Here is a 27,515-nt window from a genome sequence, read left to right as displayed (position 1 = left end):
CTGGGGGCAACCAGGTTCTCCAGGGGCAGCGGCTGGGAGCCATGGGGCCACGCTGTCATCTTGCTCCCTGCCAGCTTAAGTGTTTGCCATCACGGCTGTCTCTGTGGAGGTGGGCTTCTGGCCTGCAGCCAGTGCCCACACAGTCGTTTTGGATCCACGCCACTCCTTGTTTCTCAACGCTGTGAGTAAGGTTACATGTCTCTCGTGGGCTGAGAGCTGCTGGGGGGTCAGGCCCCAGCTCCTGCTGGTTGTTCCCGCTTCCTCATCACCTGGCGGCGTTTTGGTCTCCAGGAGCTGTCCAGGAAATAAACCGTACTGGTAGCTTGGCCAGGGGCCCGCAGCAGGGTGCAGGCTCCCAGGCATAGCAATGGAGCCTGAGCCTGTTGCCTTGCATGTGTCCCCTTAGGCTCTGGTCTTGGGTTTTGGAGGTCCAGGGAGCTGGTGGCCTGGCCTGAGCCAGCAGGATTCCCAGGGTTGCTGACCCTGCAGCATGTGATGATGGGACTCTGGGAGGAGGGGGATGGGGAATAGAGGAGACTTCATGTTCTTGTTGACACTCTGAAGCTGCCTCTGGGAGATTTCCAGAGGACTGGGTGCAAAATGGTAAACTGGGCCCTTGGGTGCAAATGTTAAGGCCCCCTCACCCTGGTCCCTCAGGCCACCATCTGTGCTCTGTGGGCTGCCCCAGCCATTCTGCCTGTCCACCCTGCAAACCCCCTCCTCAGGGAGCAAGAGATGGGTGAGGCTTCTCTTCTCCAAGGGAGCAGGGCTGAGCTCAGAGATGCCAGGGAGCCTCCCGGGTGAGGGAGTGCGTGTCCAGGGGCCCCAGTACCCCTGCCTCCTGGGTGTCACCAGCAGCCTCCTCTAGTGGGCTCAGGCCTGGCGTCTCTGTCATCAGTGTCTCGCAGCCACCCCTCCATTTGAGACTCCTTGGCCAGCCTGAGGTGTGGCAGGATAGCTGTGTCCAGACTTGGGTGGGAGGACAGGGGCTGGCTGGTGGGGGATTCGGGGCCCCTGGGCCTCAGCATGCAGGATAGCCCAGGATTCTGAGACCACAGCCTTTCTTGGGTTAAGTGATGCTGCTGAGAGATGACAGCCTGAAAAAGATGACGTTACTCAGTAAAATGTTGTTGCTCTCCTATTTTTAAAGCTTTTATCCTGGAGAGTTTGAACATACACAAAAGTGGGAGGAATAGTGTGATGAACCTCATGGACCCACTGCCCTGTGGCCTGGCCTACCCCTCCACACCTCCACCCCACCCCAACCATTTTGGAAGCAAATTCCAGCCATCCTACTTTTGATCTGTAAGCATTTTGGAATGTATGGTGACACCTCGATCACACCTAAAACAGTGCATAATACCCTGATGACTTTGCATGTCCAGTGTGTTCAAATTTGTGGTTGTCTCAGTTTTTGTAGTAGATTGAATTAGGACCCAAATAAGGTCCACGCAGTGGCAGTGCAGTTAGTTGATGTCCTTTAAATCTCTGTGGATGTGTAGGCTTTCCTTCCATCTGTTTCCTCTTGTGCGATTTATTGAGGAAACCGGCTCCGACGGCACCTGGCTTTTGGATTGTGTCTCTATGTGTCCCTCTGCCCTTGGTGTTCTTCCTGTACATTGATGGTCGGGTCCAGAGCTGTGTTGTATGGTGAGCCACATTTCAAGTGCTCGAGCCAGATCCAGCGGGCTACCATGTTGGACAGGACGGCATAGAGAGTTCTAGAAGTGACAGCACTGCTCCAGGTGCTGTCAGTCATTTTCAGGTGTGGTTGCTTTTGGCCGACAGCTTTTCAGGTGATGTGAGCTGCTAATTTTGGCCAGGGGCGCAAAGTGGGCCTCGTACTGTCTTGTGAATGTTTGGGTCTAGGACTAGGCTCAGAGCAGGGACTCAATAGGCACTTGGTTCGCTGATTAAAATATTGGGGCCTTAGGGTCTTCCATTGGCTGGGGGCACTCAGGGCCTCGCCCTTCCTCACCTGTGCCCCTAAATAATAGGGGAGTCTCTGGGAGACTCAGCCCCCGGGGCCTGCACAGGACATGGGTGTGAGGGAAGATGGACATCGGGGAGTAGACCCCTGGGCTTGGCGTGGGCCTGGTGTGTGTGTAACGTGTTAGATTGCAGGTGTCATGCACGTGGCTGCCTTGAGGGCTGGCGGGGCAGCGGAGGGGCCTGTCTCTGGGCCCTCACCAGAGGGAGGGTCTGGCTGCTGTGTGCCTGGCCCTGTGCCAGGGGTCTTCAAGGCCCACGTCTCTGAGGCTTTTATGACAGCAGAGCTAGTGTTAAACCAAAAGACAGATGATGAGGAGGCCGTTTTGGAGGGGCTCCCTGGAAGGATCCCCAGTGTAGGTGACAGTGAAGCCAAGACTCAGTGCTCACACAGGAGTCATGCAGGGGCTGGGAGAGAGCGTCCCAGATAGAGGGGACAGCCTGGTAGAGTCTCAGAGGTGCCAGGTGATGGAGGGGCGGGAGGTGGGGCCTCTATCGAGAGAGCAGGGGGGCAGCATTGAGGGACCCAGGAGAGAAGCGTCATGATTGGCATCTTCTAGAAAGAACACTAGCTGGGGCGTGGAGACAGTGGGTTTCAGGAGGCCCTGGGTGTCCTGCGTACCCAGCTGGTCTCACCCTCACATTACCTGAGCTGCATATGATAGCTGGCACTTGGAAATGCAGACTAAGTGCACATGTAACATTAGTTTTGTGGTAAGACACAGACTGCAGATTTGTCTGAACTGTGGACAAGAGGGCACACACTGCCTTCTGTATAAGATCCCCTGGCAGGTCACGCAGGTGAATGGGAAGGCTTCAGCTTCATCTGTGACACCTGGGGACATGAAGGGACCAACACCAGAGCATTCCCAGTGCCAGTAACCCTCAGGAGCCAGGCAGTAGCTGGGAGCAGTGAGGACAGCCACCATCCAGGAGGGTGAACACACCTGCAAAACGACTGCAGGGTGGGGAAAACATATGCAAACCATCTATCTGATGAAGGACTCGTAGCTAGAATACATAAAAACCTTTATGACTCAATGCTAAAAAATGGGCAAAGGATCTGAACAGATCAGTCTCCAAAGGAGATACACAAATGGCCAATAAGCACATGAAGAGATGCTCAGTGTCTAGCTTTCAGGGAAACGCAAATCAAAATTACAGTGAGATACAATTTCATACCCACTGGGATGGCTGTCACCAAAAGACAGACAATAAGGAGTATTGGTGAGAACGTGGGGAAATTGGAATCCTCGTGAACGGCTGGTGGGGATGTAGGATGGGGCAGCATTTTGGAAAACAGTATGGCAGCTCCTCAGAAGATTAAGCTAAGCATAGAGTTAGCATAGGGCCCAGCCATTCTCCTCTCAGGTGTATGTACACCCAAGAGACACGAAACCTACGTCCACACAAAAACTTGTACACAAGTGCCTGTAGCAGCATTATTCATAGTACCTGTAAGGTGGAAACAACTCAAGCGTCTATCAAGAGATGAATAGATACACAGAATGTGGTCTGTTCATGAAATATTATTCAGCCATGAAAAAGAATGAAGTACTGATACATGCTACAGGGTGGATGAGCCTTGAAAACATGTTCAGTGAAGGAAGCCAGACACAAAAAGCCACATGTTGCATGATTGCACTGATAAGAAATGTCCACAACAGGCCAATCCATGTAGGCACAAGCAGACTAGTGTCTACAGCTGGGATGGGGGTGGCGGATGGGGGTGGTCAAGTATTGTGGGGTTTCTGTTTTGGGGGATGAAAATGTTCTGGAATTAGATGGTGGTGGTGGTTGCAAACCTTGAGAATATACTAAAAACCACTGAATTGTAAACTTTAGAAGGGTGAGCTTTATAGTATGTGAATTATAAAACAAATCTCTGAAGAAAATATCCCAGGGGTGCACCCCACTTCCGCAACCGCCTTGTCTTCTCCACGGTTGCCATGAGTGGGGACTCTCTGCTGAGCCCTTTTCTTGTGATGTGTTGCCCCAGTGCAGTTGGGTTAGAACCACACTTGGTTCCATTTTACAGACCAGGAAACTGAGGCTCCCAGAGGTTGAGTCACTTCCTAGGGTCACGTGGCTGGTAGGTTGTGGCAGAGAGGTGATTTCATCAGCACGCTCTGGGACATATCCCTGGAACTGCATTCGGGGGCCTGGGGTACAGCACCAGTGACCTGCTTCATCAGCAGACAGAGGTGGCGGTGGGGGCATCCCAGAGTGGGGCTGGGTTATGTTTGAATGGGACCAGGTGGGCTCTGGACTCAGGCCCCAGCTGCTTGCCTGGCCCTGCCCTCCCCAGCCCTTCCCACCAGCTCCCTCCTTGAAATTCCCTTGGCTGTCCCTGCTCTGGTCCTCCCCACTGACTTTCTATTTGGTTCCAGGAGGGAGGCAAGGAACACAGGAGTAGGGGACTTAGGCTTTGGGTCAGACCTGGTTCACATCCCAGCTCCTCCGCTTCCTGTATGACCTTGGCTGAGTCACTCAGCCTCTCTGAGTTTCAGTTGCCTCACCTGCAAAATGGGTACCATGAGTGGATTAACCTTATGTGGTTATGGGGCGTCAGAGGTGAGGGTGTATGGTGCACCCATGGGACTCAGTTGATGGTGGCCACGATAATCATAACTGTTGCCAGAGTGGCCCCCCCAGTCCCTTCTCTGTGTTCTCAGAGCCCATTACCTTATACCCAAGCATTGGCAGGAGTTGGGCCCCTAGGACCTGCCCTGCCACAGAGCAGACAAAAAGCCTGAGGAGAGGTGCCCCTGAGCTGGTGCACATGTGCCCGTGACTGTGTTGCTCAGACCAAATGCTGCAGCAGATGGGAAACGCACAGATTAGCCTTGGGCAGGCAGGCTCCTACACACCCCTTGGCACCCAGTCCAGGAGGCCCCATGTTCAGAAGCCTTCCTGCCTCCTCTGGTCTGGCCTCAGAGGTGACTTCAATGCAAAGCCAGGTGGCTGTTGGGATGTATCATGCCTCGCATGTTTCTCTTGTGTTTTTATCTGTTTTATGCATTTGTGTGTTCGATGCCTTCATGTGTGGATGTGTAACATGGTGAAGTTATGAGGCATAAACCGCACTGTGAGCTCTCGTGTACACCTTGTTCTGTGCCCTGAGCTGATGAGGCACCATTGGAATCTGCGCACACTCGAGCTGCTCGGTGCTCCCCGTGGCTGCCCCGCTCACTGCAGCCCTCGTGTTGTCTCTTGAGGAGCTGACTGGTGCGGGCGCTTTCGGGTCAGGTGTGCCCAGCGTGCGCAGACTCGGTCTCCCTTTCCCAGATCTCTGCAGGCCCGTCCTGTGGCTTCCGCCTCGGAGGTTAGGTTCGGGCTCCTCTCCGGCTGCTCTGCCGTCTTGTGACAGCTGGCCGGGTGGCGGTGCCGCCACCTTCGCCCCCCACCCGGGGGGCCTGTGCCATGTAGGTGGGTATGTGGGGACCCTGGCTCCCGAGGGGGACCCCGGCTGGGGTTTGGTTTCAAGTGAGGAAGCCATTTTGGACGAGACACACATTTTCCTTTCCGGAACACTCTGCGGTGGCCAGCGCCACAACGGGAACCCAGCCGGGCCCAGCCCACCGAGTGCTGGAATGAAAACACCCTGCTCCGGCCGCGCTGTCTGGGGTGGCGGCCGCCGCCTGGGATGGGTGCGCTGGGGCTCACCCTCCGTGCTGGCCGGCCAGGCCGCGTGCCTGCAGTCTCGCTGTCGGGCAATCGCAGCTGGAAAATGCGGCTCACGTCCTTTCTTCCTGGAACACCTCGTTCTTTATGGCTTGGCAGCTGTCTCTGCCGAAGGGCCCAGTGGTACCCAGCCGCCCATGCCAGGGAGGGGGCTACGTTTGGGGACCACAGTGGGCAGGGCTCTTTCTCCCTCTGAGGTGCCCATGGGCCCAGGCCTGGCAAAGTGTGTCCCCAGTTCTAGCAGGCCTGGAGTCCACTCTTGGATCCTATGGGGCTGCCCTGGAAAGGGCTCTGTCCTGAGGCGGGGCAGAAGCCAGCCTTGCCTTTTGGCTGAGGCGAGGAATGAGGGCCAGTGCTCTGGGCAAGGCTAAAAGCACCCGGGGCCTCCAGATCCTGCACCTCTAAACTGAGCCCTGTAGCCCAGTGGCCATGCCCAGTGGCCGACTGGGTGACGGGATTGCTGGCCACGCTGGATGATGCTTCTGCCCCTGGAATTCTGGAGGCCATGTGCTGGCTCCCAGGCCAGGATGGGGAGAGCCCCGGCTACCTTTGTCCTCACTGTTCGGACTCTTGGGAGCGACCACAGGGTGAGGAGGGCAGCCTCCTGGAGCCTCAGCGTTTCCATCTGTAGAAGGGGTCGGCACAGCCCCTGCCCTGGCTGGCTGTGACGGGCCGGAGTGCAGAGGGACATCCCAGCTGAAGGCAGCACCTGGGCGCCAGTGTCCATGGGTACTGGTCCTTTTCCTCCCCTTGCCCTGAAGAGTGGCCCCAAATCCCCAGCTGCAGGTGGAGGGGCAAGCTGGGCCCTCTCCTGGGAGGGTCCCCTCTTAGCCCTTCGCCACCCCCTGCCCCCAGTCTTATTAATGCCCTGATGGTGGCTGCCTCTTTGTAGGCTGATCTGGGAAGGCCCCTCTTCGGGGCTCCCTTCCTTGTCCTGGCCTGTAGTTCCAGGGGTTTCCTGGGCAGGGGATGTCACCACACCAGACGCCTGTGTCTCATCCTGGTGATGGTTCAGTCGTGGGATGGCCACGCCCGGTGAGGGAGCCCATAACATGTTCAGGGAAACACAGGCCACCTCCTATTCCGACGCCCTGGGACAAGGCGCCAGGGGGCTCTCGCAGGCCTTTCCCTGTCTTTGAGGTCCAGACCCCGCTTCTGGGCCCTAGTTTGGCGCCAGATGGGGGTGGGTGGCTCGGGCTGGCCCCTCCATGCCCCTTGCGCCAAGAGCCTGCCCCCTGCCCACCCCTGCAGCTCACCCTCTCCGCATGTTTTTCTTCAGATCTGCTCTCTCTCCAAAACTTGAATTCATTAATTTAAACATCATCATTTCCGCCCCTGGAAGCCAGCCTCTCTCACCATAAATAGAAGGGAATGAAGACAGAGTGAGGTTACTAGACTCAAACTGACCCACCCCGTCCCACTGCCAAAAGGAGCCGTTACCGCGGCGTCGAGTGGGGGCACTGGGAGCCGAGCATGTGGGTGGGGTCTGGACCAGCCTGTGGGGTCCCAGGGCACCGGGACCAGCCTGTGGCCTCTCATCCCTTCTGCCTCAACCTGGCTCCTGAGGGGATGTGTTGGGGGTCCCCCGTGGCTGGGCTGAGGGAAGCCTGTTTCCCTGGAGCCCTGGGGCCTCCATGGAGAGGACAGGGCAGCTGAAGCTGCATTTCTGGAAGCCCAGCGAGAGCAGGAAGCAGGAGCCCTAGGCCTCGGATGGGGAGTGGGGGGCCTTCTCCTGCCGCAGCTCTGTCCTGTCCTGCCAGAGGGAGGAGGCAGCTGCTGGCTCGGGCAGAGTGGTTACGTAACATCTGCAGGCGGCCTCTCCGGAGCCCATTCCCCCCCAAGCCCTGTTTCCAGCGTGGCGGCCAGCACCGGGTGGGGTGCTGGGCTGGGGCCTGGTGCTCGCCTCCACTGCTGACCACATGCGTCTGGAATGTGCAGATGTTTCCTTGGGGGCTCCGGCTGGCCCCCAGACCCCCGCCTGGCATCTGAACTGGGGAGCAGGCACCCTGGCCACTCCCCCGCCTTGACAGAGAAGGAGACTGAGGCTGCTTGGGGCTGCAGGGCAGGGTCCTGGCTTATCTGCAGCCTCCGTTTCCTCAGCTCTAGGAGGCACTGCACTTGGAGCCACCCAGGGCTCAAAAGCGACCTCTCCTTGGCCTCCACCTCACACACCTCTTCCCACTCGGCTTTATCTAACACCCCCCTCCCCATCTCTCCCTGTTGGGCCCTGAGACACCCTTCCCTGCCCCTCTGTGAGAACTAGGATGTGAGCAGGGGCAGAGCCCTGTGTGGGGAGGTCAGGGGGAGCCACCATTGTCCACAGGATGGGGGCCCCTCAGCACCTTCCGCTGGACACCTCCAGCTTGGTGGTAGAAGCAGGGGTTCTCCCCCACCCCCAGCTCCTGCTCGGAATAGGAAAGATCGGAGCCAGAAGGACACACTCCCCCGGGAGGCTGGATGTCTGATTTGGAAGGCAGGGGGAGTTGGGGCAGCCCAGTGCTGGGGGCAGACTGGGCTCTCCAGTGACAGCTGGGCACTGTGGGAAGAGGAGAAGGAAGGCCCAGGTGTGGGGGTAGAACAGGGGTCTTCACTCCTCCCCCAACACACTTACCAGTTTCGGGTCAGGAGGGGGAACAGGAGGGGACGAGCCAGGTATGAGAAAGCCCCCATCTCCATCCAGTGCTGTGGGCTAGCCTCGTCCCTGGTGCCCAGGGAGGTGACACGTGTCTTGTGCTGTTGTGGGTGTGTGCCTGTCCCCAGGTCACCCCTCCCCCTGAGCTGGCCTGACCCCTCCAGACTTGGGGTCCCTGGAAGTTGCTGGCTTGGGCCTTGGAGGGGTCTGGGAGGGTCCACATGGCCAGAGGGTGGACCCTGCTTGGCCTAGGACTTCTTGGGTGCTGGCTCTCTTCCCAGTGGGGGCTGGCTGCTGTGGTGCTTAGCCAGCCTCTGCTGCTTCTGCCAGCTCTGCTGGGCTCCTTGCGCTCCTTTAGGTGGCTCCCTGGGCTTGCTGTGTTCCCCACCGCCCAGCTTTGTAAGACAGAGAGAACCTGAGTGGGGGGCAGGGCGTCAGTGACTATGATGATGTCACGGGGGGGTGCAGTGGAAACCCGAGGGGCTGGGGGTGGGATGGGACTGGCCCACAGCAGCCTTGGCATTCCCCCAGAACAGTGACGGCAAAAGCAGATGGAGGGACTTCCCTGGTGGCGCAGAGGTTAAGAATCTGCCTGCCAATGCAGGGGATTGGTCCGGGAAGCCCTGGTCCGGGAAGATCCCACAAGCTGCAGAGCAACTAAGCCCGTGTGCCACAACTATTGAGCCTGCGCTCTAGAGCCCGTGAGCCACAACTACTGAAGGCCGCGTGCCTAGAGCCCGTGTTCCGCAACAGGAGAAGCGACCGCAGTGAGATGCCTGTGCACCGAAACAAGGAGTAACCCCCGCTCGCTGCAACTAGAGAAAGCCCGTGCACAGCAATGAAGACCCAACGCAGACAAAAATAAATAAATTAAAAAAAAAATAAATTTATAAAAAAAAAGAATCCACCTGCTAATGCAGGGGACACGGGTTTGATCCCTGGTCCGGGAAGATCCCACATGCTGTGGAACAACTAAGCCCGTGCGCCACAACTACTGAGTCTGCGCTCTAGAGCCCGCGAGCCACCACTACTGAGCTCATCTGCCACAACTACTGAAGCCTGCGCGCCTAGAGCCCGTGCTCTGCAATAAGAGAAGCCACCACGATGGGAAGCCTGCGCGCTGCAACAAAGAGTAGCCCCGCTCACCGCAACTAGAGAAAGCCCACGCACAGCAACGAAGACCCAACGCAGCCAAAGATAAATTTATTTTTATAAAAAAGCAGATGGAGATGTGGAAAAGTGGCTGTTCAGGGCCTTGAGGCCAGGTGAGGACTCCACCAGTGTCTGCCTCCAGAGGCCCTCCTCCAGTGTCCTCTCTGCACCCCCACCACACTGTTACCTGTGGCACGCCCCTTATGGATGCTCCGAGGCAGCCCTGGCCTGTGGTGATACACCTGGCTTTTGTCCTGGTTCTGCCTTCAGGCCTCAGGAGCTTTGCTGGGCAGGGTCTTTCTCTGCACTGTGGGCCCTGACCAGGCCCAGGTGAGTCCTGGGGAGGAGGGGCTCCCTGGAGCTGGGAGCATGGGGAGCACATGGCCAGCACTCATGACGGGGTGAGGCTGTCTTCGTCAGTCGGGGGGAAAGCCTCCCGGGGGCAGCTGGGCCAGGCCAAGCTGGATAGTAGACTTAGCTGGGCCCAGAATGGCCAAGAGCCATGGGCCAGTAAGGCCAGGGATGATGGTGTCCTGCCAGGGTGGGCGTTGGCTGGGACACTGAGGTAGACCCGGCTCCCTTCTGCTGCCCTGGTTTTTCTGGCACCGCAGATGGCTCCCTGCAGCTGCCGCTAATGATGGATTTTCCAGAAAATGGGATGTGGAAAAACATTGTAGGGATTTTCCTTCTTTCCTCTTCTGCTTGAGGCCCTGGCTGGGGAGCTGTCCCTGGTGCCCCTGGTGGGTGTCTCATGCTTGCGCTCACCCTTGTGTCCCACTGTCCCCCAGTCCCCGTCTCTGGATCATCTGACTGCCTAGGGCTTTTGCTTCTGGGCCCCTGCAGCTCTACTTCTCAGAGGCACAGATTCCACAGCTGTCCTCCCTTTAGCCTCAGAGGAGCCCCTGCTTGAGTCTCACTGAAGTTTCTCATGGCACAGCCGTCCCCACTTGGTGCGTTGTACTTGACATTGGGTGGAGTCTGTCTGCCTTTCCCCGGTCTCCTGGCCTGCCTCACCCCACCGCGGGGATGGTGTGGATGCCCCAGCAGCCCACCTCTGGGCACACATGCTCATGTGCAGTGGTAGAGGGCCTTGGCCTGTACTGGGAGACACCATGTGTGTGTCCCTTTTTTTTTTTTTAAAGCAGATGAGACTGTCCCAAATTGTTTATTAGGTAGGAGTTTTACAAGCATTGCTTCCGTTAGCAGTAGCAGCAGTGTTGGAGAGCGTTATGCCTTCTCCAGGCTGCACGGCGAGAGCCTCTCACCATGCTTTGGTGATCCGCTGGGTGTCACGATTTCTTCTTGTAGCTTTATGGAACGGATCAGTGAGGATAAACTCAAAAGAATTTGTATGTGGAATCTTCGCCAACCATTAAGAATCCAGGGCTCTGCGGCCGTGCATTGGCATCGTGCTCACTCCTCAGCAACAGACTAAAGGCTTTGAGCGAACTTCACTGGCTTAACACAGTGATGCGCAGGCGCCATGGGCTCCCTTAGGCCTGGGTGGCTGCAGCTGCCATGCCACACGCAAATCCTGTGTCTCCTATATCCTGCTGGGCCTGGTCTCCCAGTCTGTGCGCTGGATCGGCTGGCTGGGGTTGGGCGGGGCTGCTGTGGAGGGCACGGAGCACCCCGGAGGAAGGCCGACTGCTGCCTCCCCCACTGCTCTTGGCTTGCTTGTGAGCGCCCAGCTTGGCTTACCCAGTGGCACCGCCAGATGGAAGGGGGAAGCTAGGCTCCGTTGTGAGGGGCAGAGGTGACCCTGCCAGAGGGTCCTGTCACTATGTCCTCTGGCCCCCAAGGGCCTCTCTGCTTCTGGAGTTCCTGGGACCCATGCTCTGGGCATGGGCTCCCTGTCACGCAGCCTTTGGGGTAAGGGACCTGCGTGCGCACGCACACACCCGCCAGTATCCAGATGGGAAACCCAGCTGCTCAGTGAGGTTGTCTGGGACCCCTGGCTCGGGTGAGTCGGGTGGGGCTCCAGTCTTGAGCCCACTGTCAGTGGACCGTGCCGCTTTTTGGAGTGGAGGAGGCCTTGCCTTGACCTCCCCGGTTGGTGTGGCTGCTGGCCCCCCTTGCCCAGGCCCTCGCCGTCTGCTCCCCTCTGAAGCCCCCGCTCTAGGTCCTGCTGGGCATCCTGTCTGTCCCCTCCTGCACCGACTTTCTCCTGCTTGAAGAGCAGAATGAAAGTGTGGGAAATGGAGGGGCCTGCCTGCTCTCAGGAGTGGGGTTATTACCGTGCACCCCTCCAGCGCTTTCTTTAGAGTCTGAACAGTCACGGGGGGCGGGGGGACTGCATCTTGCAGCTGCGTTTCTCCTGCCTCTGTGGCTAAGCGGGGGTGTGAGCCACACCTGCTGACCAGCTCCTGTCACATCTCATGGGTGAGGGGAAAGACGTCTGTGCCTCGGGGCGTGCATGTGGCTGTGCTGGTGCCCAAAGCAGTTGAACTCTCAGGGCATGCGGCGTTACTGGGTGGCACCCACACTGCCGTTTTGTGCTTGTTGCCGGGATAGAGCCTTTGCCAAATCAGGTGTACCCCCAGCCTGCACAGTCAGGCCACTGGTCAGAGCAGCGATGGGGCTGCAGGTCCTCTGGGCTGAAGCCTCTGTCCCCATGTGGTCCCAGCAGGAGCTGCAGCCCCAGCCCTGACCCTGTGGGACCCCTGTCCAGTCTCAGAGGTCCCGCTGCTGGGAGGACCCTGCTTCCGCAGGTGGACTCTCAACCACTGCGCCACCAGGGAAGCCCTATGTAGCTCTTTTGACTGTGCCCGAGGTTCTACTCACAGCCCTTCTTGAGGAAGCCCCCGATTCAGGGGAGAACTTTGGTCTTGCCCACCTTTGCCCACCTACTGCCTGTACCCTCCTGCCTGAGGCCTTATGATTTGGAGGCTGCCTGTGGCCTGCTGCCTCCCCAGGCAGGCTGCAGCCAGCATCAGCTGAGCATGTCATGTCCACATGCCGTCCACTCAGTGCCAAGTCTCCCAATGGCTGCCCCCTATGCAGAGGGAGAGACCAGGCTCCCAGGAGTTAGCTGAGTGTGTCCACAGTCCCCCTTTCCTCACTCCCTTGGTGGGGGCCAGAGGGGGACAGGAGCCCCTTTGGGCCTGGCTTCCCTCATATCACCTGCAGGCAGGTGGTACCTCTCCAGAAGTCCCCCAGGTGGCCACCTGGCTGTGTTGGAAGCCAGGATCACGTGAGCAGCCCGACTGAGAACTGGCCCCCAGCCCTTGGCCCCCAGCCAGTATTTGGGTATAGGTGGCCATGAGGCCCCATGTGGATAGCAGGTCCCCAGGAAGGAGCAGTGGTCAGGGGCTGGGGTGGGGGCCATTTCCTGAGCCTCATTCCAGAAGTGGTCCTGGACATTGTGAGCCAGGCAGAGCTCTCATACCAGGCATCCCAGCACCACCCCTGGGCATGGTCTTGGGGTCTGGGCTGGCACTCAGGCCCCTGGCTTCCAGGAGGGCCTTGTCTTCACACCAGCCAGTTCTTATTAAGTTCTTGTTGTATGTGGGGCAGCTGGAGAGAGCAAAACCCGTTTCAGAGGGTGGCTGATGGAGCTGGGCTTCAGGACACCCCTTAGGCTGCCACGGGAGCTCGGATTAGAGGGACTGTGAAGTCTGGGCGGGTGCCCAGGGATGGGGGTCTGGACCAAGCTGTGGCTCGGGTAGGGTGGGGGAGTCTGAATGTTTTAGGAGCTGGGTTGACAGGACCTGGAGACAGATAGGCCTGGAGGAGGCATTGACAGGCCAGGGAAGGGCAGGCCTGGTGAGAGGCATTCTGGGGACATCAGAGGGCCAGAGTGACACCTGGAAGGGCAGAGGCTCCAAGGGTGGGAGGCCCAGGCCTCGTCAGTTTGGAGACTATGGCGGGAGGTATAGACCTGTGGGAGCACAGGGAGGCCTGGGGGGAGTGGCGACTGGAGGTGTCCACTGAGTCAGGCTGGTCCAGGGTCCCTGCCCAGGAGGTGGACGGGCCGGGTGACTGGCCTCCACCTCTGTGCCGGGCCGGGAGGTGGAATTGTTGGCTAGAGAGTGTATCCTCGGAAAGACTCGAGAGGGGCTGGGGTCATGTAGTCATTGGAGTGTAGTCACTGGTGTGTCACCACCACGTCACCTGCACTGGGGGTGATGGTAGACAAAAAGTGCTGTTGTTCTGTTTTCATGGTGTTTCTCCAGTTATGAGACCGGGTGTTTTTCTGTGTATCTGTGACATTTGTGTATCTTTCGTTAATCTTGCCTGTTTTCATCTTTGGCCTTTTTTTTCCCCCGGAGTAGCTTGCTTTCTTTATGGTTTGTTAACAGCATATGTGGAAAGGGGATTATGGGCCTTTAATCCATCATCTAAATTGCTAGTGCTTTTCCCAGCTTGTAGTTTGTTTTCTGATTTTATGATATTTTGTGTGTAAGTTGCATGTTTTTGTGCAGTTGGATCTTTCGGCTTTTGATGTTTTATTTCTGCTCATAGTTTCATGCTTTGAGAACCCATGACTCTTCTCCTGTGTCTTGTACCATGTTCGGTTCTCTGATATGGTTCTGTTGACCTTGAGGGCCTGGGATTATGGAGATCCAGCTCTAACTCTGGTACCCAGACCCCAGAGACTTAGCACGGGCTGTCAGTACTGCTCTGCTATGGGGTCGTCCACCAGAGCCCCCTTCCCGTTTGTGTGGTCTGTGCCACATTCCCCCCACCCTCCAGCTGGTAGCAGCTGGGCCCCTGGCCCTGGAAACCCTTGGCCTTCCTTGTGTGTTCTGAACCCTGTGTGGAGGGGTGAAGCCTGCCCTACATGGTGCAGTCCTGCCGGGCGAGGGGGCAGGGGGTGGGAGGGGAAGGGGCAGGGCGTGGATGGAGTGCTGAGGGGCCAGCTCTCTCCTGCCTCGGGCTCTCCAGATGAGAGTTCATTCAGGTCTTCCACCTCTGGCCCTGGGAAGAGGGAGCTCAGAAGGTGGGAGGCTGCAGCTGGAGAGCATCTGAGGTGGGCCCGGGTGGACTCTGTGCCATGCCTTGGGCCCCAGCACTGACCTGCAGCTGCTTTGCTCTCTAGAGATGTCTCCCACAACCTGCTCCGAGCACTGGACGTCGGGCTCCTGGCGAACCTCTCGGCGCTGACGGAGCTGTGAGTGTCCCCTCCAGGGCCGCTGCGGGATTCCACACAGTGGGCAGGTGGCGGCTGCCTGTCATTGTTGCGGTTGAGGGGGCTCGCGTCAGACCATGTTGAATCTCTCCTTTCTTCTAGGGACATAAGCAACAACAAGATTTCTACATTAGAAGAAGGAATATTTGCTAATTTATTTAATTTAAGTGAAATGTAAGTTTTGTTGGTTTTGGTGGCTGTTGGCAGCTGGGCCCGTGGCCCCCACACCTGCCCTCTGAGCCTGCCCCGCCCCCTGCAGAAACCTGAGTGGGAACCCGCTGGAGTGTGACTGTGGTCTGGCCTGGCTGCCGCGCTGGGCAGAGGAGCAGCAGGTCCGTGTGGTGCGGCCTGAGGCGGCCACGTGCGCTGGGCCCGGCCCTCTGGCTGGCCGGCCCCTCCTCAGCGGCCCCCTGTTGGACAGCAGCTGTGGTGAGTGCGGGTGGGCGGGACACACTTGGTCCCTCCCTGCCGGGCAGCTTGGCCAAGTAGCCGGCGGGAACCCTGCCGGTTTTCAGGGGTCTCCAGCCTATGGTGGCAGATGGGGATTGGGGAACAGCTGCACGAGAGAAATAATTACAGGGGCTAGGACAGACTGACTGGGGGAGGGGTCGCAGAGGCCCTCTGGACCAGGGGACCATGTGGGTGTGAGGCGGGGAGACCAGTCTGGGGGTGGGGGTGAGTGCCACGCAGCTGTTGGAGGGTCAGAGATGATGTGATCTGGGATGTAGAATGGGGTGGGGTGCACCCTCAGGATCAGCCTGCCTGCCCCTTCCAGGTGAGGAGTACGTCGCCTGTGTCCCTGACGACAGCTCGGGCACCGTGGCGCTGGTGGCTTTCTCAGCTGCCCATGAGGGCCCGCTGGCCCCTGAGGCCTGCAGTGCCTTCTGCTTCGCGGCTGGCCGGGGCCTCGCGGCCCTCTCAGAGCAGGGCAGGTGCCTGTGCGGGTTGGCCCGGCCTCCCAATGCCTCTTCGGCCTGCCTACCCTCCTGCTCCAGCCCCCCACTGCCCCCCGCCCCCACCTGCCGGGGGCCCACCCTCCTCCAGAACATCTTCCCTGCCTCCCCAGGGGCTGCCCTGGTGGGGCCCCAAGGACCTCTGGCCTCTGGCCAGCCCGCAGCCTTCCACATCACTGCCTCACTGCCAGTCAGCTCCACGCGCTGGGACTTCGGCGACGGCTCCCCTGAGGTGGACATTGCTGGCCCGGATGCCACTCACCACTATGTGCTGCCTGGGCGCTATCCCGTGACGGCCGTGCTGGCCCTGGGGGTCGGCTCTGCTCGGCTCTGGGCAGAGGTGTGGGTGGAGGCGGCTCCCGTAGCCCTGGAGCTCATGTGTCTGGCCTCTGTGCATAGCGACGAGACCCTGAAGCTTGGCGTCCGAAACCGTGGCGGCTCTGGCCTCGAGGCCACCTACAGCATTGTGGCCCTGGGCGAGGAGCCAGCCCGAGGTGGGGCCGCCCTGCCCCTGGGCCTGAGTCGGGGTGGGTGGGGCAGCCCTGGTTGGGCACACATCGATGCCCCGTCTCTCTGTTCTCTGACCCCCCAGTGGTGCATCCGCTCTGCCCCTCGGACACTGAGATCTTCCCTGGTAATGGGCGCTGCTACCGCCTGGTGGTGGAGAAGGCGGCCTGGCTGCAGGCACAGGAGCAGTGCCGGGCCTGGGCCGGGGCCGCCCTGGCTATGGTGGACAGTCCTGCCGTCCAGCACTTCCTGGTCTCCCGCGTCACCAGGTGCCTGCCCAAATGCCGCTGGTCCTCGGAGAGGCTGGGAGGTCGGGGGCGGTCCCCAGAATGCTGGGGTGGGGATGGAGCATGAGCACATTGGGGTGTCTGGAGGTGCTGTGTCCAGCCAGCCAGCCTGGCTCTGGGGATAAGGAGCCATGTTGTGCCCACGTGTGGCCGTTCCTATCAGCTCTCTCAGCTCAGATGTGGACACGGGGGTGCCCACTGTGGGAGGTGCACCCCCGGCCCTGTATCCTGCCCCCACTGTCCCATTCTGGGCCCCTCCTGGCAGGGACTGGGGAGGTTCTGGTGTGACCACGGAGGCTGCACTTCCTCCTGCTGCTCCCCCCTGTGTGGTCACTGCTGCCAAGCGCTGCCTATGCACGAGGAGCCTCTTGAACGCTCTGGCTGCCCAGGCCTGTGGGGGCATGTGCTCTGCAGTGGTCACCATAGGTGGCCCCGCCTGGTCTCTACTCAGCCCTTAGCACCTGCAATGGCTAGGGGGTGGGATGGGGTGGAGGCTGGCCCCCCTCCTCTCCCAGGGTCCCTGTGTGGGAAGGGACTGATTGGACTGTGGGTCACCCTGGACTTCCCGAGGGGAAATCGAGGCCCAAAGCAGTCAAAGCCCTTGCCCAAGGTCACGTGGTTCTTGGGTAGTAATGCGCCCCAGCACCCAGCTCTGACCACAGCACCTCAGCCACCCCTGCTGCCTGTCCCTCTGTCTGACCCTGTCCCAATATTTGTCCCTGTCCTTGTATCTACAAGCCCTGCCTCCAGGAGGGTCTCTCTGCCCTGGCAGAGCTGTGGGAAGTAGCCTGTTTGGGGGCTGATATGTGGGTGTCTTTGTCCCCAAATGCTACACCTGGAGCCTCACCTCTGGGCACACACAGGTCTACGTGGCCCTGGGCCAGAGTGAGGTGGAGCTCCATGAGCGTCTCAGCTGGGCCCCTGGCCCCATGGGATGGGTGATTGGGTAGGCACTGGTGTGGGCCTTGCTTGCCAAGTCATGTATGAGCCTCAGTTTCCCCATTTGGAAAGTGAGGACAGGCAGAGCCTGCCTGACAGGCTGCTCTGAGGAGGGTGCCCCCAGAGAGAGGGCAGAGGGAGGGGTGCTTGTCTCTGGGGAGCCCCTGAGCACCTGCTCTTCCCTCTGTCTGCCTGCAGGAGCCTGGACGTGTGGATTGGCTTCTCGGCTGTGGAGGGGGTAGAAGTGGGCCCAGTGCCGCAGGGTGAGGCCTTCAGCCTGGAGAGCTGCCAGAACTGGCTGCCTGGGGAGCCACACCCTGCCACAGCTGAGCGCTGCGTGCGGCTCGGGCCTGCTGGGCAGTGCAACACGGACCTGTGCTCGGCACCGCACAGTTACGTCTGTGAGCTGCGGCCTGGAGGTGCGCTGGGGCCCCTGGGAGGCTGGGGAGCACCTGCTGCCCTGGCCCAGGACACCTCTCCTCCAAAGCATACAGGGTCCCATGGCCACCCTGGGAGCTCCTCCCATCCTGGCCAGGACAGCTGCCCCTGGCACCCCAGTTCATTCCTTAGCTGTTCAGTGTTTGTTAGGTGTTTGCTGAGTGTCTACTGTCCCGGACTGAGCCCACACTGGACAAAACAGGTGGAGGGAGCCAGGGGCTACTGCCAGGTGACTCAGTCCCAGGTCTGGTCCCACCCTGGGCCCCCAACACACTCCTCCTCGGCCTGGGAACAGCACCTCATTGCACACTTGCACCACAGGCCCTGTGTGGGACGCAGAGAACTTCCTCGTGGGAGCACCCAGTGGGGACCTGCAGGGGCCCCTGAGCCCCCTGGTGCAGCAGGAGGCCCTCACAGCCCCCCGGGAGCCCGTTGAGGTAGGCTGGCCTTCCAGGTTTCTTGCCCTGGCTGTTGCAGTTCCCTTTAAAAAACAAGAAGCCTTTTTCTGGGCCTTATTAACATTCTGTGTCTAGTAGAGTCAGTGCAGAGGGGAGTAGCACCCAGGCCTGGCATCGGGAGAGCTCTGAACGCTCCTGAGCCTTTTCTCTTGGTGCTTGGGGATTTTTTAGAAATGAAGGTACAATTCCTGTTGCTCACAGATGGTTTTGACCTGATTTTTTTCTCCTGAGTGACATTGTCTCCCACTGTGTGAAATGAGGCCAGTGGGGGCCTCTTGAAGGCCCATCTGATGGCTCCTCCCCTCTGACCTGGTGGGTGTTTGGGCATTGGGGTGGGGCCGGCTGAGGGCCGGGGTCGGTGGAGCTGAGTGGCCCCCCTGCCCTGGCAGGTGATGGTGTTTCCTGGCTTGAGCCCGAGCCGTGAAGCCTTCCTCACTGCTGCCGAGTTCGGGACCCCGGAGCTCGGCGGGCCTGCCCAGCTGCGGCTGCAGGTGTATCGAGCCATGCAAGGAACAGGTGGGACTCCATCCTGGCAGTGGGACCTGGGAGGCTCGAGCAGCCTCTCTGCACTGTGGTGTCTGCTGGTCCCTTGCCGACTGGACTGGTCTCCAGCCTCAAGGTGGACAGTGGGGTCCACAGAGATGCCAACTCATGCTGGGGATCCCAAGGATGGGTTTGGTGGGGAGCTTGCTGGGGCTGGGGACTCACCGGGGTCAGTCAGCTGGCCTGGTGTGGGGAGGGTTAAAGGAGTGATGGTGGGGGCTGGGTACACTGCCTGGCGAGACCTTATGTCGTAGCAGGTCGTCCTTATGATCTGTTAGCAAATTGGGGTACCTGACACCCCTCCTTTCCTTGCAGGGGCCCCAGGAAACAGCAGCGAGCCCCAGAGTAGGTCCCTGGAAAACAGGACTGAGTCCATCCCTACATGCATACCAGAAGGACACCCGTGCCCCACATCCAACATCTGCCTGCCTCTGGACACCCCCTGCCACCTTCGGGCCTGTGCCAACGGATCCACATCAGGGCTGGGGCTCCCTGGGGTCTCCTATGCATTGTGGAAAGAGTTCCTCTTCTCTGTGCCTGCGGGCCCCCCTGCCCAGTACTCGGTGTGTATCACTGGCCTAGGTGCCTTCTGCCTCCCCATCAAACACAAACAAAATGCAGATTGTTCTGTACAGCCCTCCAGGTCCCCTAACCCACCCGCCTCCCGCCTCGGCAATGCTCTCCTCCTCTGCCAACCGTGAGAAGCTCCTGCCCCAGGGCCTTTGCACTTGCCTTTTAAGGAGGACTCTTCCCCTCTCTGGGCAAGGCTGGCCAGTGTCCAGAAGTCCCTCCCCTGTCTGGGGAAGCCCCACCCCTGCCTGCATCCTCTCTGCCCTGTGTGTTTCGTCTGTCCCCATCTTGAGTGCCTTGGAGGCCCCTGTGAAGCCTGGTGGTGTGTGAGTGAATGAGGAGTGTTGAGACCCCTGTAGGGGGTGACTCTGGGTTACCCCAGGGGGGTTCTGCAGCCCGCTGGAGCCCCTGGCCCAGTGCTGCCTACAGGCCCCTGACCCACTGTGAGGACCTGACACAGGCCCAACCCCCTCTCCTGTATTCCTACCCCCTCTCCTGTAGGTCACCTTCCACGACCAGGACAGCCCCCTGCTCCCTGGTGACCTCATCAGCTTGCAGCACGATGCCGGACCGGGTGCCCTCCTGCGCTGCCCCCCAGCACTCGGCATCCCTGGCTCCGAGGCCCCGTACTTCTCCACCAACGTCTCAGCCTGGCTGGCCCACCTGCCTGCCAAGCTGGAGGCAGCCCCGGCTGGCCCTGCCTGTGCCCTGCGGCTGCTTGTTGCCACAGAGCGGCTCACCCCTCTGCTGGGCCTGAGCCCCAACCCAGGGCTGCGGCGGCCGGGGCGCTATGAGGTCAGGGCCACAGTGGGCAACAGCGTGTCCAGGCACAACCTGTCCTGCAGCTTCAACGTGTTCTCCCCAGTGGCAGGGCTTCGGGCCATCTACCCGGCTCCCTACGACGGCCGCCTCTACATGCCCACCAACGGCTCGGCCTTGGTGCTCCAGGTGGACTCCGGCACCAACGCCACAGCCACTGCACGCTGGCCTGGGGGCAACGTCAGTGCGCCCTTCGAGGCTGCCTGCCCTGCCACTGTGGCTGCCCTGGTGCCTGGCTGTGCCCACGAGGCCAATAGCACCCTGTTCTCAGTGCTGGCACTGCCCGGGCTCAGCGAGGGTGAGCACGATGTGGAGGTTGTGGTGGAGAACGGTGCTGGCCGGGCCAACCTCAGCCTGCGGGTGAAGGCTGAGGAGCCCATCCGAGGTCTCCGCGCCACGCCCAGCCCTGAGGCCCGAGTGCTGCAGGGTGTCCTGGTGGTGAGTGTGGGCCCCGCCCCCTGCCCCGCCCTGAGACAAGGTGCCTATGCAGAGGGTGGCCTTTCCCCAGCGAGGAGAGCGCTTGGCTGCCAGGGACAGTGGGCTCAGTGTCGGTTTCTGGGCAGGTCCTGTTCAGTGGCTCCTCAGATGGTTCGTTAATTCCTAAGTTACTGGGGAAGTCACCTGTGAAACAGTTGCTCAGAAAATGCTTCTTTTTGCTCTCACATTTCCTGCACGAATTGTCGAACTCTCCACCCACCTCTGACCTTGCTGATCCTGGGTGTGTTTTTGGGGCCCTGCTGTGTTCCCACCTGGCTAAAGTGAGCGCTTTTTGAGGTTGGGATCTGATGCCACCCGGCCACTGTTGGTGCCACTCCGGGAGTGGCTGTCCCTGTCCTGGGAGTACCCACCTCACATAAGGCAGCCACCAGTTCTGCAGCCTTAGCACAGGAGCTGTTGGGTGGTTGTGTCCCCTTCCCCTGGCTTCCCTGTTCACACCTGTTCTATCAGGTGACTCAGGTAAACATCCAGAACCATGAGGCCCATTGAGACTCACGTGCCTTCCCAAACGGCACTGTGCTGTCCAGCTACGGGGGCCTGAGCAGGAGCCCTGGGATGGGGGTGCACAGACTGAGGTGGGTTGGCCCAACCCAACGGGTGTTGGGTTTATTTTACAGATGAAGAAACTGAGGTACAGAGAGGTCAGGATGTAACCAAGCCCAGGCTCAGCCCCGCACTATGTGGCCTCCTTAGCCTAGAGGGAAGCCCCATAGGGAGCTGTGTCCAGGCGGATAGACGTGGGTTGAGGGCACAGTTGGTCCCCCAAAGACCCTGGGCTGGGGCAGGGCCATGGCCAGCTGACGCTGTGCCCTTCCGCAGAGGTACAGCCCCGTGGTGGAGGCTGGCTCGGATGTGGTCTTCCGCTGGACCATTGATGACAAGCAGTCCCTGACCTTCCACAATGTGGTCTTCAACGTCATCTACCAGAGCGCCGCCATCTTCAAGCTCTCGGTGGGCGGGGGGCGTGGGTTGTCTGCTGCTCACCTGTGCCTTCTGTTCTGCTTTGCTCCCGAGGACTCCGTGGCAGCTGTGGGTGAGTGCGGGGAGGGGCTCTGTCCACGCTGCCCTGTGGCCGGCTGGTGGCCTGCTCACTGCCGCCTGTCCCCACAGCTGACGGCCTCCAACCACGTGAGCAACGTCACCGTGAACTACAACGTCACCGTCGAGCGGATGCACAGGATGCGGGGCCTGCGGGTGTCTGCGGTGCCGCCCGTGCTGCCCCCCAATGCCACGCTGGCGCTGGCGGCTGATGTGCTGGTGGACTCGGCCATGGAGGTGGCCTTTCTGTGAGTGTGCTGGGCCCTGGGTGGGGCCCCAGCCTCCACCTCCTCATCTGTCAGGACGTGCTGGGTACATAGGACATTGGGAGCGGCTGGGGGGCTGCAGCAGGGCGGGTGGTACCCTGAAAGGAGGTGCAAGGAAAGGGGCTACAGCCGGGTCCTCCCCACCCCTCCTTCCTACCCCTCCCTCCTAGCCTGCTCACTTGCCTGCTTGCTGCCCTGGCAGGTGGACCTTCGGGGATGGGGAGCAGGTGATCGGCCAGTTCAAGCCTCCATACAACGAGTCCTTCCAGGTCCCAGACCCCACAGTGGCCCAGGTGCTGGTGGAGCACAACATCACACATACCTACACTGTCCCAGGTAAGGGGCAGGCCTGCTGCCCTGCCAGCCTCCAGCTTGGGTGAGCCCTGCCCCGGGGACAGCCCCTCCCTGGGGGACAGCCCCCCTTGGTCCTGCCTCCCGGAATCCAGCCTGGGCTGTTGGCGCAGGGCCCTCACTGGGGTGAAGAAGGGATGTCCAGGGTTGAGGGGTGGACTAGGACTCTGAGACCCATGATTCAAGTCTGCCGGCCAGAAACCGGACCCTTCTATCCCCTCCTGACTCCTTCCCTGAGCCTTTTTTGGGGGAGAAGGGAAGGTTCCTTTTAGTCATTTTTGCAATTCCAGAAGCCTCACATACAGAAATGCAGAGTAAACAGTGGTGCCCCTATGATCCCAGCCCTGTTCCTGTGATCTCAGCCCTGCACCTATGCCTGCCCTGTCACCCCAAGGGCAGTCGTACCTGGAGACGGTTGCTCTTCATCTTTCTGCCTCAGACCTGCAACTTGCCCTGTGCTGAGAGCACCCGGGCCTGGGTCCAAGGGCGTTCTCTGTTCACGTTATAACTGGGGCCCTGCTTTGCGCCTCACCCCCACCCCAGGCCCCTGCCCACAGCACGGGGTTAGGAGGGGCTCTGCTGAGTAGGTGGTGGCGGCGGCCCCGGCCCAGTCCCCGTCCCCATTCTGGGCCTGTCTGCCAGGTGAATACAACCTGACCCTGCTCGTGTCCAGTACCTTCGAGAACCTGACGCAGCAGGTGCCTGTGAGTGTGCGTGCCACCCTGCCCGCCGTGGCCGTGGCTGCGGGCAGCCGGGTCCTGGTGGCTGGCTGGCCTGTCACCTTCTTCCCGCACCCGCTTCCCTCGCCTGGGGGTGTCCTGTACACGTGGGATTTCGGGGATGGCTCCCCAGATGTAATACAGCCCCAGCCAGAGGTCAACCACACGTTCGCCTCGAGGGGCGCATACCACATCCGACTGGAGGTCAACAACACGGTGAGTAGTACAGTGGCGAGCATCAGCGTCCGTGTCTTCGAGGAGCTCCGTGGCCTGACCGTGAGCCTGAGCCCGGCCGTGGAGCAGGGTGCACCCGTGGTGGTCAGCGCCACCCTGGATTCGGGCGACAACGTCACATGGACTTTCGACATGGGGGACGGCACAGTGCTCATGGGCCCTGAGGCCACAGTAGAGCACGTGTACCTGCGGGCGCAGAACTGCACGGTGACCGTGGGCGCGTCCAGCCCCACTGGAAACCTGGCCCGGAGCCTGCCCATACAGGTCTTCGTCCTGGAGGTGCTGTGGATCGACCCTACAGCCTGCATCCCCACCCAGCCCCACGCCCAGCTCACAGCCCACGTCACTGGGAACCCTACCAACTACATCTTCGACTGGACCTTCGGGGATGGCTCGTCCAACACGACCGTCCGGGGGGAACCGACAGTGATGCACAATTTCACACGTAGCGGCACATTCCCCCTGGCGCTGGTCCTGTCGAGCCACGTGAATAAGGCACATTACTTCAGCAGCATCTGCGTGGAGCCCGAGGTGGGCAACATCACCATGTGGCCCGAGAGGCAGTTCGTGCGGGTCGGGGACACAGCCCGGCTAGTTGCCTGCGCCTGGCCCCCATTCCCCTACCGCTACACCTGGGACTTTGGCACTGAGGTTGCTGCTGCCCGCGTCGGGGGCCCCGAGGCCACATTCACCTACTGGGACTCAGGTTCCTACCTGGTGACCGTCACCGTGTCCAACAACATCTCAGCTGCCAACGACTCGGCACTCGTGGAGGTGCAGGAGCCCGTGGATCTCACAGGCATCAGGGTCAATGGCTCCCATGTGCTGGAGCTGCAGCAGCCCTACCTGTTCTCTGCTGTGGGACGCGGGCACCCCGCCACCTACCTGTGGGAGCTGGGGGATGGCGGGCGGCTCCAGGGCCCTGCGGTCACCCATGCCTACAGCAGCACGGGCTGCTTCCCCATCAGGGTGTCTGGCTGGAACGAGGTGAGCCGTGGGGAGGCCCAGCTGAATGTCACTGTGCAGCGGCGTGTGCGGGGGCTCAGCGTCAATGCCAGCCGCACGGTGGTACCCCTGAACGGCAGCGTGAGCTTCAGCACCTCCCTGGAGGCGGGCAGTGACGTGCATTACTCCTGGGTCCTCTGTGACCGCTGCACGCCCATCCCTGGGGGCCCCACCATCTCCTACACCTTCCGGTCTGTCGGCACCTTCAACATCATTGTCACAGCTGAGAATGAGGTGGGCGCCGCCCAGGACAATATCTTCATCTATGTCCTGCAGCACATCGAGGGGCTGCAGGTGGTGGGCGGCGGCAGTAGCTGCTGCTTCCCCACCAACTGCACGTTGCAGCTGCAGGCCGCAGTCAGGGATGGTACCAACATCTCCTACAGCTGGACCGCTCAGCGGGACAGTGGCCTGGCCCTGGCTGGCAGCGGCAAAACCTTCTCGCTCACTGTGCTCGAGGCTGGCACCTACCACGTCCAGCTGCGGGCCACCAACATGCTGGGCAGCGCCTCAGCCAACCGCACCGTGAACTTTGTGGAGCCTGTGGGGTGGCTGGCCGCCACCGCCTCCCCAAACCCGGTGGCTGTCAATGCAAGTGTCGCCCTCCGCGCTGAGCTGGCTGGTGGCAGTGGCGTCACTTACACCTGGTCCCTGGAGGAAGGGCTGGGCTGGGAGACCCCAGAGCCATCCACCACCCACACCTTTCCCAGCCCCGGCCTGCACCTGGTCACAGTCATGGCCAAGAACCAACTGGGCTCAGCCAACGCCAGCATTGAGGTGGCTGTGCAGGTGCCTGTCAGTGGCCTCAGCATCAGGGCTGGTGAACTGGACCGCAGCTTTGTGGTGGCCAGTTCCACCGTGCCTTTCTGGGGGCAGCTGGCCTCGGGCACCAACGTGAGCTGGTGCTGGGCCGTGCCGGGTGGCAGCAGGCATGGCCAACACATTGCCGTGGTCCTCCCCGATGCCGGCACCTTTTCCATTCAGCTCAACGCCTCCAACGCGGTCAGCTGGGTCGTGGCCACACACAACCTCACGGTGGAGGAGCCCATCGTGGGCCTGGTGCTATGGGCCAGCAGGAAGGTGGTGGAGCCCGGGCAGCTGGTTCACTTTCAGATCCTGCTGGCTGCTGGCTCGGCCGTCAGCTTCCACCTACAGGTCAGTGGGGCTGGCCTCGAGGTGCTCCCCGGGCCCCACTTCTCCCGCAGCTTCCCCCGGCTCGGGGACTACACGGTGAGCATCCAGGCCGAGAACCACGTAAGCCGGGTGCAGGCGCAGGTGCGTGTCTCAGTGCTGGAGGCTGTGGGTGGGCTCCAGGTGCCCGACTGCTGTGAGCCGGCCATCGCCACGGGCGCCGAGAGGAACTTCACGGCCCGGGTGCAGCGGGGTTCCCATGTTGCCTACGCGTGGTACTTCTCGCTGCAGAAGGTTCAGGGAGACTCACTGGTCATCCTGTCGGGTCGCGACGTCACCTATACTCCCGTGGCCGCAGGGCTGCTGGAGATCCACGTGCGAGCCTTCAATGAGCTGGGCGGCGTAAACCACACGCTCATGATTGATGTCCAGGACGTCATTCAGCACGTGGCGCTGCGCAGCGGCCGCTGCTTCACCAACCGCTCGGCCCACTTCGAGGCTGCCACGAGCCCCAGCCCCCGGCGTGTGGCCTACCACTGGGACTTTGGGGACGGGGCCCTGGCAGAGGACACGGAGGTTCCCTGGGTGGCTCACTCCTACCTGCAGCCTGGGGACTACCGTGTGGAGGTGAACGCCTCCAACCTGGTGAGCTTCTTTGTGGCGCAGACCACAGTCACCGTCCACGTGCTGGCCTGCAGGGAGCCCGAGGTGGATGTGGCCCTGCCCCCACAGGTACTTATGCGGCGCTCCCAGCGCAACTACCTGGAGGCCCACGTCGACCTGCGTGACTGTGTCACGTACCAGACTGAGTACCGCTGGGAGGTGTACCGTGCCACCAGCTGCCAGCGGCCTGGGCGCATGGCCCGGGTGACCCTGCCCAGTGTGGATGTGAGCCGGCCCCAGCTGGTGGTGCCACGGATGGTGCTGCCTGTGGGCCACTACTGCTTTGTGTTCGTGGTGTCATTTGGGGACACACCACTGGCACGGAGCATCCAGGCCAATGTGACAGTGGCCCCTGAGCGCCTGGTGCCCATTGTCGAGGGTGGCTCCTACCGTGTGTGGTCGGACTCTCAGGACCTGGTGCTGGATGGGAGCAAGTCCTATGACCCCAACCTGGAGGACGGTGACCAGACGCCACTCAGCTTCCACTGGGCCTGCGTGGCCTCGACGCAGGTCAGTCACATGGCGGGGCAATCGTTCTCCTAATCCCCCTTAGGTCGTTTGTGTGGATGAGGCTGGCAGGCTCTTGGGTCTGCTTGATATGTCTGAGTGCCTGGTGGGCTCGATCCCAGCAAGGGGAGGGGTCTGCCCAGCCGTCCCCGGGCCAGGATCTAATTGGAGGCAGGCCTAGGATCTCAACCCCGTGCGCACCCCCTCCCTGGCCCTGTTACGGACTGCAGAGTGAGACTGGCGGGTGTGCGCTGAACTTCGGGCCCCGTGGGAGCAGCGTGGTCACCATCCCCCGGGAGCGTCTGCAAGCCGGTGTGGAGTACACCTTCAACCTGACCGTATGGAAGGCAGGCCGCAAGGAGGAGGTCACCAACCAGACGGTGGGTGCTGCCCTGGCCCAGCCCTGGGTGGAGCTACCGGCCCCCAGGGTGGGGGGGACTGCCAGAGAGGCTGAGTGCACAGGGCCCCTGCCTGCACATAGTACCGAGTACCCTTTTCTTTTTTAATTATCTTTGGCTGCATTGGGTCTTTGTTGCCGCGTGTGGGCTTTCTCTAGTTGCGGTGAGTGGGAGCTACTCTTTGTTGGGGTGTGCGGGCTTCTCATTGTGGTGGCTTCTCTTGTTGCGGAGCACGGGCTCTAGACATGTGGGCTTCAGTAGTTGTGGCACACGGGCTCAGTAGTTGTGGCTCATGGGCTCTAGAGCACAGGCTCAGTAGTTGTGGCACATGGGCTTAGCTGCTCCGCGGCATGTGGGATCTTCCCGGGCCAGGGCCCGAACCCGTGTCCCCTGCATTGGCAGGCAGATTCTTAACCACTGTGCCACCAGGGAAGTCCCCGAGCACCCATTTTTCAGGCTTTTTTTGGTTTTTTGTTTTAGTACTTCTAGAAGCTATTGGTTTTAAATCATTATTACTCTTGATGTTAATTCTACTTAACAAGATGCTTCTCTGGCATTGCTTTCTTCCAAAAAGGCCATAGCTGTGCACAAAGCTTAGAGGCA

The 27,515-nt window shown here is 60.6% G+C and overlaps 1 protein-coding gene across 1 annotated transcript in view; it reads left to right on the top strand.

The window, feature by feature from the left end:
* PKD1 (polycystin 1, transient receptor potential channel interacting) overlaps nucleotides 1-27,515 on the top strand; it is a 61,223-nt gene that overhangs the window by 15,895 nt on the left and 17,813 nt on the right. The window contains exons 4-18 of the mRNA XM_024759611.1: nucleotides 14,499-14,570; nucleotides 14,691-14,762; nucleotides 14,848-15,017; nucleotides 15,364-16,035; nucleotides 16,134-16,317; nucleotides 17,473-17,693; nucleotides 18,034-18,149; nucleotides 18,560-18,686; nucleotides 19,029-19,276; nucleotides 19,785-20,540; nucleotides 21,420-21,551; nucleotides 21,711-21,886; nucleotides 22,107-22,240; nucleotides 22,898-26,517; nucleotides 26,745-26,894. Of these exons, the coding sequence (XP_024615379.1) occupies nucleotides 14,499-14,570; nucleotides 14,691-14,762; nucleotides 14,848-15,017; nucleotides 15,364-16,035; nucleotides 16,134-16,317; nucleotides 17,473-17,693; nucleotides 18,034-18,149; nucleotides 18,560-18,686; nucleotides 19,029-19,276; nucleotides 19,785-20,540; nucleotides 21,420-21,551; nucleotides 21,711-21,886; nucleotides 22,107-22,240; nucleotides 22,898-26,517; nucleotides 26,745-26,894 (6,850 nt within the window). The remainder of the gene's footprint in view (nucleotides 1-14,498; nucleotides 14,571-14,690; nucleotides 14,763-14,847; nucleotides 15,018-15,363; nucleotides 16,036-16,133; nucleotides 16,318-17,472; nucleotides 17,694-18,033; nucleotides 18,150-18,559; nucleotides 18,687-19,028; nucleotides 19,277-19,784; nucleotides 20,541-21,419; nucleotides 21,552-21,710; nucleotides 21,887-22,106; nucleotides 22,241-22,897; nucleotides 26,518-26,744; nucleotides 26,895-27,515) is intronic.

Source organism: Neophocaena asiaeorientalis, unplaced genomic scaffold (assembly GCF_003031525.2).
Source record: "Neophocaena asiaeorientalis asiaeorientalis breed wild unplaced genomic scaffold, Neophocaena_asiaeorientalis_V1.1 scaffold254, whole genome shotgun sequence".
In the NCBI taxonomy this organism is placed as follows: domain Eukaryota; kingdom Metazoa; phylum Chordata; class Mammalia; order Artiodactyla; family Phocoenidae; genus Neophocaena; species Neophocaena asiaeorientalis.
The sequence above is the reverse complement of the archived record's forward strand: the minus strand, read 5'-3'. Positions and strand labels throughout refer to the sequence as shown.